At 38.4% G+C, this 15,826-nt stretch overlaps 4 protein-coding genes across 7 annotated transcripts; 1 reads left to right on the forward strand and 3 right to left on the reverse strand.

Moving 5' to 3' along the window:
• Positions 1-103: 103 nt before the first annotated feature.
• Positions 104-3,125, reverse strand: SAK (Sak kinase). Its single transcript, XM_064689662.1, has 7 exons — positions 2,862-3,125; positions 2,701-2,796; positions 1,864-2,641; positions 1,325-1,805; positions 753-1,269; positions 557-694; positions 104-496 (listed from the first exon to the last, which is right to left on the reverse strand). Exons 1-7 carry the CDS (start codon positions 2,895-2,897, stop codon positions 209-211), a joined length of 2,334 nt encoding a protein of 777 aa, XP_064545732.1. The 5' UTR covers positions 2,898-3,125; the 3' UTR covers positions 104-208.
• Positions 3,126-3,498: 373 nt separating this feature from the next.
• Positions 3,499-10,457, reverse strand: Cdk12 (Cyclin-dependent kinase 12). The gene is made up of 8 exons (XM_064689670.1): positions 10,135-10,457; positions 8,875-9,549; positions 7,880-8,817; positions 7,364-7,535; positions 6,030-7,302; positions 5,569-5,957; positions 5,025-5,498; positions 3,499-4,948 (listed from the first exon to the last, which is right to left on the reverse strand). The coding sequence occupies exons 2-8, from the start codon at positions 9,087-9,089 to the stop codon at positions 4,789-4,791; spliced, it is 3,621 nt and encodes a 1,206-aa protein (XP_064545740.1). The 5' UTR covers positions 9,090-9,549; positions 10,135-10,457; the 3' UTR covers positions 3,499-4,788.
• A 131-nt stretch (positions 10,458-10,588) lies between these two features.
• On the reverse strand, positions 10,589-11,705 carry Arv1 (ACAT-related protein required for viability 1). 2 transcript variants are annotated; one of them, XM_064689690.1, is made up of 5 exons: positions 11,485-11,705; positions 11,300-11,419; positions 11,107-11,239; positions 10,715-11,042; positions 10,589-10,637 (listed from the first exon to the last, which is right to left on the reverse strand). In XM_064689690.1, exons 1-5 carry the CDS (start codon positions 11,584-11,586, stop codon positions 10,604-10,606), a joined length of 717 nt encoding a protein of 238 aa, XP_064545760.1. In that variant the 5' UTR covers positions 11,587-11,705; the 3' UTR covers positions 10,589-10,603. The 2 variants fall into 2 exon arrangements, with proteins under 2 accessions (XP_064545760.1, XP_064545759.1); XM_064689689.1 differs by lacking the exon at positions 10,589-10,637 and having other exon boundaries at positions 10,643-11,042; positions 11,485-11,702.
• A 117-nt stretch (positions 11,706-11,822) lies between these two features.
• Mkrn1 (Makorin 1) lies at positions 11,823-14,537 on the forward strand. Of its 3 annotated transcripts, XM_064689686.1 has the most exons (5): positions 11,823-11,977; positions 12,473-12,673; positions 12,734-13,322; positions 13,583-13,856; positions 14,052-14,537. In XM_064689686.1, exons 2-5 carry the CDS (start codon positions 12,517-12,519, stop codon positions 14,148-14,150), a joined length of 1,119 nt encoding a protein of 372 aa, XP_064545756.1. In that variant the 5' UTR covers positions 11,823-11,977; positions 12,473-12,516; the 3' UTR covers positions 14,151-14,537. The 3 variants fall into 3 exon arrangements, with proteins under 3 accessions (XP_064545756.1, XP_064545754.1, XP_064545755.1); XM_064689684.1 differs by having other exon boundaries at positions 12,473-13,322; XM_064689685.1 differs by having other exon boundaries at positions 11,963-12,103; positions 12,473-13,322.
• The last annotated feature ends 1,289 nt before the right edge of the window (positions 14,538-15,826 follow it).

A 15,826-nucleotide genomic window follows, 5' to 3' on the forward strand; every position in this document is an offset into this window, starting at 1 on the left:
ATATACATAGGTCTCCGTCTCGGACGGAAACTGGTAAGCAAAATCTGTACCAATTTTTAGTAACATACGTATATCAAAATATATAGCATCGTGCTATCAAATATCAAATATAAAATATATATATATTCATATAAAACATGAAAGCTATCTTAAAATACAAAATAAATTTTACTTTTTTCTTAAAAAAAAATATTGTAGAATATGGGCTTTAGATTAGCATACGATTGTACCAAGGCGCAGACGCCGTCGACTTGGCGTTCATCGCATTGCAGTCAAACTTTTTGCTACTGATCAGAGGAGCACACCTCAACTTCATCTGCACCTGGGGCAGCTGCGAGAGTCGATCCCTTACCGATAATGGTAGGTCGTCATGGTCGGGGAAGTGGGTAGAGACGCCGTTTGACTGCGTGTATGTTATGCCACCACCGTGCGCCTCAGGTATGACAGAGATGACTGATCCATCATAGAATTGGACTTGCACAATTCCATGGGACAGCTGAAATTGAAATCAAAGCAGTTGTTAATCCCGCTAATTAATATACAGATTAAAACCCACCTCTGTGGCAGTGCCTATGCCCGGTATGTTCAACCGCTTAATGGGGACGTTTTGTTGGGACGCTAACAGCTGGGATCCAATATTATCGCTCCCACTGCGCATCGATGAGATGGTGCTAATGGAAAAGTTTATTGAGCCCTGAAATATCGAAATTGTATATTAAATGGGGATTTAATGAATCTGCATTTTGAATTACCTGTTGCGACTTTGGTGTGGAATACGCAAAATTTGTTGTATCCCTAAGTCCCTCAGGCCGTTGTGAGGGCAACGTATTTACAATGGGTCGTCGTCCAATCGTTACGGGAAAACAAGTATTGCTGCCTGTTTGTGCCAGCTCCAGTGCATTGCAGATGCTCAGGCAATGGGCGAAACATTCGTTGCTGTGTTCAATCAATCGTTTTGCTTCGGAACTCGATTGATCCAAAAGCTGTACGCTGTGGATATCAAGCACTTTAATACCTTCGCTGGGAGACTTGGTCAATTTGGCCCCCGAATAGTAATTCATCTCGAAATCAGCCATGTTTTCCATTAGGTGGCATTTAGCCAATGTACTAAAGTATGTCACTTTCGGTGTTTTGCTCTTTACCAAGCCCACGAATCGCGCAGCGTACACGTACTTCTTCCAGTGTTTGCTGGGCAAATTATCATAGTTATAAACGTTATCCATGCCGCTTGAATGGGGTTCCGACGGTTGCTCTCGTATGGGCAGCCCTCTGAAAATAATTATTTATATATATGTTGATACGCACTGAGTGCTTACTTTCTTACCGCCCAGGATCAGGTTGGTGTATTATAATGCGGCGTCCATCGCCGGATATGCGGCAAATATCAATGATGCGATCTTCATTCATTTTACTTTTGCTCTTTATAAACTCAATTACTACCTCGCCGTTTGCCACAATACTCATGATTGCATTTTTTGTCTTGTACCGCGTTGGTTGCAATCTGAGCGTGTTTAATGGGGGCACGGAAATGCGCTCATTATTGTTCTTTCCAGCTTTTGGAATGACCGCAGCAGGTACAGGCGCTGCTGGCGTGGAGTGTGCCAAAAAATTAGCCTTCTGTGCATTCTGTCCCATCCTCTGCCAGTCCATTTCCGTGCTGTCCAACGTCTCCGTTGAACTTTGTCTGTACGCTGCATGTGGCGCGTACTTCTGATAATAACCATATTCTTCCTGGATCTGTGGCAGCATTTGTGGTGTGGATTGTTGTTCAACCGAACGTAGCCGATGTGAGTTTTTTGAATCATCTAGGAATAATGGGTAATTATAGTATATACGGCTATTAAGCTTAGCTATTCTGCTTACTGCTGGCAAATGTGACAATGCCGCTGTCTCCGCTGACAATACTTTGACTATAGCCGTCAGACGCGCCAGGCGTTGTGTACGATATTGTGCTTCCGCCGGCCTTTACCATGAATGGATGCCTGAGAACTTGCTCAAGTGAGATGCGTTCATGTGGATTTTTCCTCAACAGCTTATCGATTAAGTCGCGCGACTCATAGGACAGATGGCCCGGAATCGTATAGTCGGAGTGCACCACTTTATTGAGCGTTGACTGTACGGCGTCAGTGTCGAACGGAGGTCGCCCCACCAGGAGCGTGTAGAGCATACAACCAACGCTCCAGAGATCCGCTGGCAAGCCGTGTGACTGGTGTGAAACAACCTCAGGTGATATATAGTTTGGAGTGCCGCACATGGTCATGTGCCGCTCATCTGGCCTCTTTAATTGTGTCGCCAGGCCAAAGTCAGCAATTTTGACGTGCATGTCCTTGCTAAGCAGTAAATTTGACATCGATATGTCCCGATGCATGATGTTGTGTGAGTGCAAGTACAGCAAACCATCTACCACCTGCCGCAGAATGGAGGACGCTTCTTCTTCGGTGAACGGACGCTTCATTTGCTGGTTCATATAACGATGCAGTTCACCATTATCGGCCAGTTCCAAAATCAAATACACATAATTGGCGTCCTGAAAGAACGTATACAGCTGCAACACAGAAGGATGCTTCAGGCGGGAATGAATTTCCACTTCTTGCCTAACTCGGTTCGATAATCCCGAGCCCTGTATGAGCTTTTTGTCAATCTGCCCGATTATTGAAAGTTAGTATATATACTAAGTAATTGGAGAACAAACATAATTACCATTTTTATAGCCACGTTTTGATGCGATCGCAGACATTTTGCTTTGTAAACACACGCGAAGCCTCCTTTGCCCAGCAGGTGCTGTACTTCGTACTCCTAAAGATAAAGAAATTTATTTAAATTACGGTATGCACCATCACATTTCATATTATCATATTTACATCGATTGTTTCTCCATAATTCCGGAATGGTAGCATAGTTTACTTTGATTTACTTGCACTTTGCTTTCTTATTTTCATAAATAAACAATAACAAGCCAAAAATCATTTAAAAAGAAGAACGCCAACTTGCTGGTGTTGGAAAACACTAAAATTATATAAAGAGTCCAGGCGCCCCTAAGCGCACTGAGCAAACTACTTTATCGTTATCGCAGCCATCGATATATTTAGATCATTTTATATCGATAGCCTCAAATCGGAGTAAACAAGGAATACGGATGAAAAATAAATATATTCTAGGAACAGCTAACGGGTTTGAGTGGATTTCGTAAAGATTTCATTGATAGTGTTTTTTCGTACAAAAAAAAAACCAAGAAATTGACGGAAAACACTATGTATGAAGTGAGTTATTTGAAAGGAAATAATTTTCAAAACTTTAGATACACAACCTATCTTTGGTAAACCCTGAAGACAATTGTTTATTCTTATTTCGCATATATTTGTTTCTTATATAAAATGCAGAATACTTCCGAGATAATCGTGCGCTTGACCCACATTAACAAGTGGTTTTCTACATGTACATCAAAAAAATATATTTCTTGTCAGTTCTCTTTTTTGTAAACGATTATAACAAAACCGGTAGAGTCGTTAAACATTAGGCAACTTTATTTAAACCCATTTACCATTTAATTACAGAACTGTAGCATTGATTATACGGCACTCGTTAATCCACAGCATTGCTTTGTCTACGTTCGATTATTGCATTTCTTCAAAATAAACCGAAATATATGATCTCGTACATGTGTTAATAATGCATTTCATGTATATTTATGTTGTGTAAACGGATTTGCAGATCGATATATTCTTATTACAAATATGATTTGGAAACCAAATAAATCCATTTGATTTACGCTTTGGGAGATTAGTGCTTGGTTTTGAAATTCATCATTTATGATTTTACAACTTTAATTATTCAAATTGCACAATTTTGTGTTCAATTATTTTCAGTCTCGCACAGATTTTTTTATTATATAGTACTTTTTATACACATTTATTCTTATCCGGCTTGATTTATGTATTAAAAAATATAAGCTTTTTAAAATATTTGTATGGGTGTTTTTTTTAGTACACATTTACTTGATAAATTCATCATTAACTTTACAATTTTATTTAAATATACCTAACAAAATAATCATTTATAGCTTTATTCGGACAACATGAGTATGTTGCTAAGCTAATAATAATACTATTACTACTAACTTATTTGTAACGTTATGTATTATGTATATTCTATGCATGTCTATTATCATTCTGCATATATATGTTAGTATATATGTAACAATTTATTTAATAGTAAAATGCTAACCTTTAACTGCTTCAAAACCTCGCTTTTATTTTGAATTTTAGCGTTGTTTTCCAATTTGTTGTAAACTAAAAACTTACGTCATAGCTAAAAGCATTAAACAGTCAAATTTTGTAACAGAATAAAAGTTGATGTGAACAAAACTCGATACAGATTGATTAATTATGTTATTTCTCGTGCTCTTTTTTTATTGCCAATATGTATGTAAGTTATTAGTCTAAACATTAAAAAAAATTATAAACAAATTATGTTCCAATTGGTTATTTGTTTGAATATAGCAGTAAATAGTATATACATATTACAATATTATACACCGGTCAATTCGAAATGCTCATTTTGTAGCAATTCATCACTATTTAAATGTTATCTTATTTTAGTTATTTTGTTTAAGAGATGACTTAAAGAATAGAGTGCTTTGGTAGAGCATGTCAACCCGAACTGATTCTGCCTGCCAACTATTAATATAATTCGTTACAAACTTAGGTATTAACTTTGCCACCAGGCACACTCCACTTCTCGCTGTTTATAGTCTTCCTCTTCATTAAAATATGAAGCATAGAGTAAATGCTAGGCATCCCCCACCATCGTGGCTCCGTGTTGTTGATACTTAGCTGAGCAAATTACACCTGGTGGCAGCGATTCTTGTTGTTCGCGCAGCTGACGACGCCGTTTCTTGCTCCAAAGCTCATGGCAATCCTGCCATGTAGGCAATTGTGGTATTGGCATTCTGTTAAATATGAAAAATAATATATTTGTATTTGCTTTCAAGTCGATAAGGTTGAGAGTTATTCGGTTGAACTTACTCATCTGGGTTGATATTCTTTAGCCAAGGCGATCTGAGGGCATCTTCTGCCGTAATGCGTTTGTCTGGATCTAGGTCAAGCATTTTATCGAGCAGGTCAAGTGCTGATGTTGGCATAAACTCAAAATCTTCACGCAAACGTCGACGATGCGTTTTTTTCTGCTTAAGCGTGTGAAAAAGCGGCAACTTAATTACGTTCGGCCAAACGGCGGGTATCGGGGAACCACATATTTTGGATATAGTTTCCAGTTGCGCCATCTCTGCATTTGCCTGAAATAGCGGGCGCTTCAGGAACAGTTCGCCCAAGATGCAGCCACAAGACCATACGTCTATGGACGGGCCGTAACGCTCCTCGCCAAGCAGCAGTTCCGGTGGGCGATACCAAAGCGTTATGACTTTGTTCGTATAGGGACGCTCACGGTCCTCGGCGTTGTACAGTCGGGCTAAGCCAAAGTCTGCCAATTTAACTTTTCCCCTGAAAACACAAACAATAATAATTAAACAGAGGAATTAAATGAATCCAAGGTATGTCGCTTTGAGCATACTTGTTATTCATCAAAATGTTGGAACATTTTATATCCCGATGAAGAAAATTCTTTTTGTGACAGTAATTGAGGCCATCCAATAGCTGTTTCATAATGCACGCATTGTTTTCCTCGTTAAAGTCAACCATGTTAGACTCTAGAAGACCCATGAGATCGTGATCCATGTACTCAAATACCAGATAGAAGGATCCCTTGTCCTTGCGAAACTCAACTGCATCCTGCTTATCCGTCACTATTTCATGTAGGTTCACAATATTGCGATGATTGAGTTGTCTTAATATTTTGATTTCGCGCACAGCCGTTATGGGAAAACCTTCCTTTTCGTGCTCTAAACGCACCTTCTTTAATGCTACCATGTCGTTGGTATGATGATCTCGCGCTTTATACACCTGCAATTGATGAAATAAATGCATATATTAGTAATCGTCAGTAAAGAAACGTAAGATTTTCCCATCCCATACCTGTCCATATGTACCCTCGCCAATCTGTGCAATCACCTCGAATACATCCACACATCGTTCGCCCCAATCCCGCACATTGTTTCGTGAGTCGCGCCGATTGAGTATCACTGGACGTCGACGCGTTGCAGCCTGTGTTGCATTTGAATTAGCACTCGTATTCATGCTGTTGCCACTGGGCGTATCAAAGTCCTCGGGACTGTCGATGACATCATCGTCGCCGCTCAACTCCTCACTGCCCGGTATAACGGGCGGCATTGGCAGATTCAAAAGGCTCTTATTGACATTGGCATTTAGATTCCTATCATCTGGCGACAGCTTCTTAGCTGATTTCGGTGTTGTTTGCTTGCTTAAATCTGGCGGCGATGGCGTGGGTGCATTTTCTAAATCGGCTGCGCTCATGCCCGGAGGCATCGGCAAGGCCGTAAGACTCTTCGGTTTTTGATTGGCGTTTATTTTAATGGGCATGGCCACTGCCCTTGGAGAGGCATCAGTAACATCTGCACTAACAACAGTCGGATTTAGCTGTAGTGCATCATTTTCTCTGTTTGGCATAGGAATGTTGTTGACGTCCAAATCAGGCTTACCACCGCTGACAATTCCGTTTGGCGTCGCACCAGCGGACGATTGTGCTGCCATATACGATGCTGATCGATTGTCGGCAACGTTGGGCGTATTTCCATCTACCGAGGAACTGTTTTCGTTGACGGTCAAGGCGCCGTTGCTGTTGCTGTTCTCCTCCTGTCGCTCGATTATCTCCTTCAACGCTTTTTGCCGTTTATGGCGATCCTTTACCAACTCGGCAAATAAGCTAGTCTCGCTTATCTTTTTGATGTATTCATCGCGCTTATGCTTTAGATCACGCGATGTTGGCGACCGGGAACGTGACCGGGTGCTACGACTGCTGCCTGAGCTGGGGGAGCGTTTTCGGCTGCTGTTGCGATGATGCTGATGGGACCTTGGCGACCGTCGATGATGATGCGAGGTCGACGCTGAAGCGGCTGTCGGTGATGGCGGCGATGCCTCATAGTAGCGTGAACTAGGCCTTGGTGAACGCGACGAATAGCGGTCAACAGCGATGCCCATGCCACTGCCTGAACCTCGCTTGGAAGACGACCTCGTTGGCAAGGGCGGGGAAGGCGAATGGGGTGCGTTATATTTGTTGTGTTTATGTCTACTGTTACTTCTTTGTCGATACATATTACTGTTGCCTGAAGTGGTCCCTCCTCCGCCCGGCGATAGACGATTGCGCGATAGGCGATGAACGCTAGGACTCCTGTTTATATAGGTGAACAGTCACTATATGCTCTCAATTTTAGAAGAAAAAAAATCCTTACCGGGACACCCGCCTTGAATAGCGATCTCTGCTGTAGCGTTCATATTTAACAGCATGGTGCCTGCCGTGCTCATATGGACCCACAGACGATGACAAGGATGCATCTCGTCCATCGCTATACTTTCGTCGCTTGTGCGGCGGCGTGCTTGGTTGGTGATGGTAGCGGTCCAACTCTGAAAAATACAAATCTTATAGTTGTAGTTTGCTTAAAATATAAATACAATATATTTTTAATAAAAATAAGTCGGTAGCAGTGTTAGCCACGGAATATTTCATCATGTTTCTATTTCGTGCTGGCAGACGGACGAACTAACCTAGATTGTAAGAGCTGTTTAAAAATATGTAGTTAGTTAGGTCGAAAATCCTCCATTTGCGCAATTATATTAAACTGAGTTAGTGAGTAGGAACTATGTCTTGTTGTTTCTATTTGATCTTTTTTGCCACTTTATTTGCTTACTAGGTCCAAAAATTATTCAACTAAATATTTTGTACTTTATCAGTCAATATCTGCACTTACCTGGTGACATGCGCTTTAGTTTTCTCGCATCCAGACTACTGCCCTGCCCACCTATGGATCCACCCCCTGAATAGCGCCCACCATACGCATTGCCAGAGCGATGGTGAGAATTTAAATCGTCCTTCAGGGGGCTCTGCACATACCGAGAGCTACGAGAGTCTCGCGCACCAACACCAGCGCCACCAGTGACTGCATGTGAGTGATTAAGTGACTGTGGAGGAGTGCGTGGAGAGGCGGCATATCGTTGGCTGCTGCCACCAACGCCGACACGTGCCGGTGGCGAACGATGTCGACTGTTTGAAGTCGTTTTGTTCGTTACCGTTACCTGTAGGCTGCTGCCTAGGGGAGTGACTGGAGTAGCAACAGATGCTTCGCCGTAATAGGTGTTATTACTGTTGGGACGTCGGGCGGGCGGAGTGCCCACTGATATGGGACTGCTTTGACTGTCTTTGTGAGGCGTATATGAAGGCAGCGCAGCGCTGACTGTGCGCTCGGCGCTCTTGGCTCGACTTGGTGCCGTTGGCGGCGTATACCGACTGTGCCTGTCCAGCAAGGTATTGAGGTTGCTGTCCGATAAGGAGTCAATGCTAGAGTATGACTTCGCTCGCTTCTTCTTGCGCTTCTTGGATTTCTTTTTTGATTTATGCTTGTGCTTATCCTTCTTCAGCTTTTTGCGTTTCTGCCGTTTCATTTCCGCTTCCAGCTCATCGGTATCGATTGTATCGCTAGACATGTACAACTCACGGTCCCACTGCAGGTGCTCCTCCTTTGAACTCTTGACTGGCGTCAGTGTGACTTCGGCACGATGATGATTTAGTTTCTCATTGACAGAGGCGATGCTAAGCCTACTACCGCTGCTGGCAACAACTGAAACTTGCCTTGATCTTGATCCAACTGCAAGAATCGACGTCATATCGTCCTCTTCAGCGCGCCTTTTCCTACAAAAGTCAATATATAAAATATTGTTTAAGGATTTTCTTTTTACAGATAATTACCTGTAGTCATTGCTCTTTGTAACGCGCAAAACCCCATCCGAATTTTGCTTTCTTCCTTGACTTTCTGGTTTTCTATTTGGAGCTGTTGATATTGCAGCTCTGCCAGTTAATGCCACATCCGAATCAATTTCTCCTGCTTCGGGATCCGAGAAATCCTCCGAACTCACGTCGGAGTATTCCACAAGTGCGCTCGACGCCGCAGATGAGGAATGCATCTTTTTCACGCAAGCTTATGTATAAGCCGATCTGTACTCAACTCTCGCAGTAGTCAAATTCCCGGTTTCCTGTTTATTCAACGATTAATTCGTTTATGTTGTGCTCCGTCCTTCGCGGTTTTGAGCACTTTGTGCAGAGATTTACAGCAAAACTCGCAAACACAACCGTTGTAGCAGCTGACATTTGATTTGACACTCTACGTGATCTTTGCCTTGCGGAGTTATAATAAATGTATGTACAATAATGTACATATGTGTGCACCAATGCGGTCGGTCTGTTGGTTTGTAATTTTCACTTTTTGCTTATATTATTTACATCGTTGCATATGTGAAAACGGAAACGTCAGATCCACTTTAAGGCGAATCCATTATTAAACGTAAGAGCGTTAGCCAAATAAAGTACTACAATAGGAGAAACTCCAGATAATGGTTTATATTGCCGTTGATAATGTTTAAGTCGCTTAAAATGAACAAAAAAGAAATTTGTCACTTGTCATTTTTTAGGTTATATGGTATGTGTGACCAGGCATAGTGACGTACAAAATGCCTTAATTGCACATTTTAACCAAAGCGCATACTATTTAAAACTTTAAATTGAAAACTTCGGACTACTCTTCACAAATTTGTAACTATACAAATTGCAAAAAGCAATTTTAAATCATATTTTAACACATTCTATTATTGCAATTGTTTTAGTGCATACATTTTTTTAAAAGTGATTACAAAATATATTTTTACATATTTTAAAAAATACCACATTTAGCCGGTCACATTGGTAACATGAATGAGCTGTCATATTCGTTTATAATGCAATTAAAAATCAACGTTTATCATATTATATGTACATATAAAGTCACATACATATGTTGGGGATAGAGTTGTTAAAAATTTTTAAACAAATTAGTTGTGTCCAGTAACAAATAATTTTGCTAGCGGCAAGAATGCAGTCACCTTGTATGTGTATGTCAATACATGCATAATATTCATGTACATGTATTTTATGCATGTATGTATGTGGGTCATTTTATTTGTTCTATAGACTTACCAATATTTTCCTTTTATTAGGCCAGCATCAGTTTTTCCTGGTTTTAAGTCCTTTTTATTTTACAGTTGCTTGCAATACCCGCACTCACTTGTTGTGTTGCGTCTTACATTATTAAATAACACGTTTGCTCGATTTTTAGACCATCAGAGCACACATTACGTGCTCAAAGATACGCGTTGATATTGATTTACTTCGCGATATTTGTTACCAAATTGAAATTATTCATGTTATGATAATAGTAATGCTTTCGCCAAAGTTAATTTCAATTTTGCATAATGGAAATAAGCAAAATAAGCATTTTAAGAATTCTCATAAATTCTGCATGCGACATTGACAGAGCTCGGCCGATAAGTGCAAATACTAGGGCTGTATATCGATAAAAATAATCTAAGAGAGACCAGTCTGATTTAATTAATACCAAATATACTTAGCTTATAATTTCGATTCACTTAATCCCTTATTTAAATGCCTAACTGTCAGTATATATTGGATCATAAATCAGACTATATTTTTGTTATTAAAATTAAAATAGTATTATTATTAAGATATATGCATCTCCATCTTAAATGCTGCTAAATACCTAACGTACTCCTTAATAGCAAATGCACAAATTACCAATATTATGGTAAGCCAGTGGAGATGTCTGTTGCTGATACCGACTACACTGTAAGCCATTATTAAGGAGCAAAGGTGATGACCAGTGACCAACATATAGTGCAGGTTACGTCCAAAATCAGTTGTGTTACTTCTCCAGACCAATATAGGCAGGAGAAAGAACTTTGAGAAATTAGAAATTGCCACCACTTTAAGAATAATTAATGTTACTGACGGTAGACCAACTTTGATCAGCTGACGCATATTAAAAATTGCGGTAATTAAAATCAAGAGAAGCGCAATCAAAAGATATTCTGAAATAGAAAAGTTCCATATATGTAACAATATAAAAATTAATGTGTGTGTATGTTATATTACCTCCAATGTTTTGTAGCGTGCACATGTAAAACCCTTTTTCATATAGGGCAGTACTTGATCCATCTCCTGTGTTTTGTCTACACAACGCAAACGATTCCAAGAGCAGGACAACAAGTGTAATCTTCCAATATAGCTAAAACCAAAATGTAATATTAGTATTTAATATTCAGTATTAACGAGCCGGCGACTAAACCTTAAAGTCTCCATTATATATCATGTGTCGGAAGGCAGCGGAAACCAAAAGAAGTGCATCTATAAGGATTATGAATTCTTCAACCTCTATATATTTATCAGTTATCTGCTTGCATTTGTCCTGTTGAATTATCTCCAGAAGTTATAGTACATATAAATATGTAATTTATTTTTGAGTGTACTTACACAGTGAGTAGGCTTAACAGTATTACTGTATTTTTTGATCAATTCTCGTGCCGGATTCCCGCAGCTGACGCAAACGTATCTTTTTCCATTGTCACTAGTCATATTTTTTAATAAATAATTTTAATAATTCGATTTTCCTGAGACATTTTAGCAAAACAAATATCGGAGAAATCAGCTGATTCGGAAAATTGAACAAATTCGTTGACATCGATACAAATTAATTTGAGGCCGATAGCTGACTTGTTCTTAGTTAAAAAAAAGTGTAGAATAATAAAAATAATACTTCAATTGTCATAAAAGTAAATTATACAGTGAAAACATTTTATATGGAATACTTTTAGATGTCAGACATACTTTTAAAAAATTGTCAAACGCCTAGCTATCGCAAAAAAAAATCGAATTTAATTTATCAGATTGGTCGATATACCATTAATTTTAGCCCATCCTTAGTTGAAATTTTGTGAGCATCAATTTGCAACAAAAAAATAATAACGTAAGAAAATCAAGTGTTCTTTTTAGCTTTAGCTCCACACAATAACAGTTACAATAATAGTTATAACGCTTCGTACGCAAGGCAGCCAAAGTGTAGGCGTGCTTGTTCCCGAAGTAGAACAGAAAGGTTCATGTGCATTCATATTCTTAAGTAGATACATATGTATATATACTCATCTATATACATATTTCTATATATATCAAAAAAATAATAAATGAACGCTTACATATGTTTTTGATTGCAAATATTTATAAAAGTTCGTGTGTGTCTTCATACGTATATTGTATACATTGTATTGTAATACGCAAAAAAAAGGAGTTATTGCGACATCTTAATTTTGTTTGCTCTACATATACATATACATATGTACACACTTGCGTGCATACATTTGCATGTATATATATATATATATATATATATATATATGTATGTATGTATGTATATATCGATAAGTCGAGTTTATCGAGGATATAATCACATTTGCAAACGTTTCAGGTCAGAACGTCTAGTTTGGTCAGATCATCTGTACAAACTCTTGCATGTGCAAAATGAGTTCCGCCAGCGTCGCAGAAGCTCCCATTTTAAACGTTGTGCCTGGACGAAGCCAAACAATATGCCGATATTATTTGCGAGGCATTTGTCGATTCGGTGACCTTTGTCGATTCTCCCATGACTTGACTCGAGGCCGACCCGAAGGTGAGCAGCGTGCCCCAAACACAAATACAAATACAAAAACAAACACCGATGCCGACGCAGATGCGGATGCTGATGCTGATGTATTGCCTAGCACGAGTCGTCGCAATTGGGCAAATGCGCCGATATTTGTGCCCGGCCAGAAGAGCTTTACAGCCCAATGCCTAAACGGGGATGAGGATGAGGCTGCGGCTACTAGCAGCGCCGTTGTGCAAAGTGGAATCTCATGGGCGGAGATTGTCGGTGGTCCGTCCACAAATGACATTGACGTTGGAATTAAACATGGTGAGCCGCATTCCTTGGATCAGGTTTGTCCATATGAAAGTCCCTGCCCCTATGGCGAGTATTGTCCCTATCGCATCCACTTGGAGCTATGCGAGATGTGCGACCAATACTGCCTGCATCCAACGGACCAAGCTCAGCGTAAGAAACACAATCGCGAGTGCTTGCAACAGCATGAACAGGCAATGGAATTATCCTTTGCGATTGCCCAGTCCAAAGATAAGACGTGTGGCATATGCTTCGACACCATTATGGAAAAAGCCGGACGAGAGAAGCGATTTGGCATTCTGCCCAACTGCAATCATATATTTTGCTTGGAATGCATCCGTACATGGCGTCAGGCCAAACAGTTTGAACATAAAATTACGCGGTGAGTGCAGCATACAAAATGTGCTTAATTGTTCTATAATAAATAGCTTCAGATAATAATAATTCATATATGTCTATGGACATAGCTACATAAAATAAAATCATTGTGGTCCTTCGAAAAATACCTCGTTAATAGTTCTTTAAACTACAATTTTGCATTGCATACTTTCGAGCACATCATACCTTTAAATATTTAAGCCAAATGCGATCCATCCATGAATCCAACCTTTTAATTCTCTTATTTTCTGCCACATATTTCAGAGCTTGTCCTGAATGTCGCGTGTGTTCCGACTTTGTCTGCCCCAGCGCCTTTTGGGTTGAAACTAAAGAGGAAAAAGATAAGCTGCTTAATGATTATCGTGCAGCCCTCGGTGCCAAGGATTGCAAATATTTCAAAAAAGGCGAAGGAAAGTGTCCATTTGGCAACAAGTGCTTTTACAAACACGCCCTACCCAACGGCGAGATTGTGGATGTTGGTTTGCCGAAACGAGCTCGAAAATTGCATAGCCAGAATCAGCTTATTGATTTACTTGATGTAAGTAATCTATTCTTTAACTGTTATTTATTGTCGGCGAATCATTTGGCTATTTTGCAATTGAATTGATTATTTAGGTTTGCAAATTCAGTCCATTTTGTAATTTAATAATGTTATTAACTATTTTGGTAACAATAGTCAGTCGAAAGTTTATCCTTTACATGTGTATAATACTAAACGTTATATTTCTCGCAGATTTATCTTTGGGAATACGTCGATCGGCGCGATTATCACTGGCTGGAATTGTTTTCAAGTGATATAAGCGATAGCTCCGATTTCACGGATGAAGAATAAGCTTTTCGCGCCAAGAACAATAATATTATCGGAGCAACTATGAGTAACATATGCATAACTAAAAGTTAGAATCAAGAAAAGCAAAAATAACATAAACCTTACAATGCTGATATATATATATTACTGCATGAAAAAATCAAATGTGTAATTAAAAGTAAGAGATCAATTAAGTACCAAATTTTTGTTTACATACGGAAATAAATATATATTTTTTGCCCAACTTAACGCAACGAAATCAACAGAACATTTTCCGCAATTGCAAAAGAACAACTAAATTGTAATGAAAAACCAAAAGATGTGGTTAAAACTAAATTTAAGAAATTAATATTGTAAAACACTTATCATTTAAAAATATTTTAAAATAAACAAAAAGCAGGATACATTAAACAGTTAATTATTCAAAATAGGTGATATAAAAATGTGTATACACAACTATGCCTTTCAGACTGAATTGTAAACATAAAAAATAAGCGAATTTTTTATGATGTTTTCCACTTACTGTCCTTTAAAGATTACTACTTAAAAATAAGAGATGCGCACACAGGAATATTCAGATGCTCATGCACATACATATGTATACATATATTTAAACATAAAATTGTTTTTGTCTACCGATTCTATTGTTTGTATTGTTACGAAACTACTTATTACCTAATTAGATATTAACATATAATTGAAAAAAATGCAGCATACATTCTTTGTACTCAACACATATACATATACTATTTTAATTTATTTGATTGTAATGCTCTTTGCAAATTATATACATACTTAGGTATTTTATGTTATGTTATTACCTGTTATACCAACAAATTTCATAGAAAACAACCAATTTAAATAAATTAAACTAAACGAAATATTAAGTTTATATATTCCAAAGCTTAAATTAATCAATTCTTGTTTACGATTATTTAGCATTCCGCATAACATTACATTCTTACATTATGTAGAAGTCACGTAATAAAGTTATATTTATTTAATTATGTTTAACAAAGCTTTCAAAACCGTCAGTGCTACTTACATGTCTTTCATCCAATATTTATTGTCCTTCAATCTGCGAATCCAGACAAGACTTAATAATAGATCCTTAGCACGGGAATAACGCTAGCTCCGAGTATTGGACTTAGCTGTAAATCGAAAATTGATGCGCTTACTGCTTCAGCCTTATAATAGTGTCGATGTTTTCCAGTATTGCCAATGTATATGTATGTATATACATATGTATGTATGCTAATACGTAGATCTGAAATGAACCACATGTGTATTAATAAAACGTAACAAATAACTGGCTCGCAAGTATTAAGCCTTAACTATTTAAATAATTCTTAGTAAATTCAATATAGAAAAGTAAATAATGATGCAAGTTCATTCTTATGTCCAATTGTACTGGTGTAAAAGAGTATATTGTAATCAAATATTTTACTAAAAGCTATGTATTATAGTTTATAATAAGAAACAAAATCTACAAAAGAGAAACAAAAATCTTGCGGTAATTTAACCATTTAAATGAATTAAATGTGTATATTTTGAAGTGAAGAGTGTGACGTCAAATCAAAAATGCCCTACTGTTATCTTTCGGACGATGTTTGTCCCAATTGATTGATCTTATTTATTCCAAAGGTATAGGAACTATCAATAAATGGAAGCGTTCACAAACCGTTGTAAACACTTTTTTT

Source organism: Drosophila montana, unplaced genomic scaffold, assembly GCF_035044405.1.
Source record: "Drosophila montana isolate Dmon_TW-CO22-7 unplaced genomic scaffold, ASM3504440v1 contig_3218_1, whole genome shotgun sequence".
Lineage (NCBI taxonomy): Eukaryota > Metazoa > Arthropoda > Insecta > Diptera > Drosophilidae > Drosophila > Drosophila montana.

Coding starts and splice junctions, on each gene's coding strand:
- SAK (XM_064689662.1), bottom strand. CDS start 2,897: ATGCTACCATTCCGGAATTATGGAGAAACAATCGAT. Junction 2,642..2,700: donor AAAACGTGGCTATAAAAATG/GTAATTATGTTT, acceptor ATAATCGGGCAG/ATTGACAAAAAGCTCATACA. Junction 497..556: donor GCATAGGCACTGCCACAGAG/GTGGGTTTTAAT, acceptor TTTCAATTTCAG/CTGTCCCATGGAATTGTGCA.
- Cdk12 (XM_064689670.1), bottom strand. CDS start 9,089: ATGCATTCCTCATCTGCGGCGTCGAGCGCACTTGTGGAATACTCCGAC. Junction 7,536..7,879: donor ACTAAAGCGCATGTCACCAG/GTAAGTGCAGAT, acceptor TGTATTTTTCAG/AGTTGGACCGCTACCATCAC. Junction 5,958..6,029: donor GCGAGGGTACATATGGACAG/GTATGGGATGGG, acceptor CATCAATTGCAG/GTGTATAAAGCGCGAGATCA.
- Arv1 (XM_064689689.1), bottom strand. CDS start 11,586: ATGACTAGTGACAATGGAAAAAGATACGTTTGCGTCAGCTGCGGGAAT. Junction 11,420..11,484: donor CTGTTAAGCCTACTCACTGT/GTAAGTACACTC, acceptor ATAATTCAACAG/GACAAATGCAAGCAGATAAC. Junction 11,240..11,299: donor TATATAATGGAGACTTTAAG/GTTTAGTCGCCG, acceptor TTTTGGTTTTAG/CTATATTGGAAGATTACACT.
- Mkrn1 (XM_064689684.1), top strand. CDS start 12,517: ATGTGCAAAATGAGTTCCGCCAGCGTCGCAGAAGCTCCCATTTTAAAC. Junction 13,323..13,582: donor TTTGAACATAAAATTACGCG/GTGAGTGCAGCA, acceptor CACATATTTCAG/AGCTTGTCCTGAATGTCGCG. Junction 13,857..14,051: donor AGCTTATTGATTTACTTGAT/GTAAGTAATCTA, acceptor TATTTCTCGCAG/ATTTATCTTTGGGAATACGT.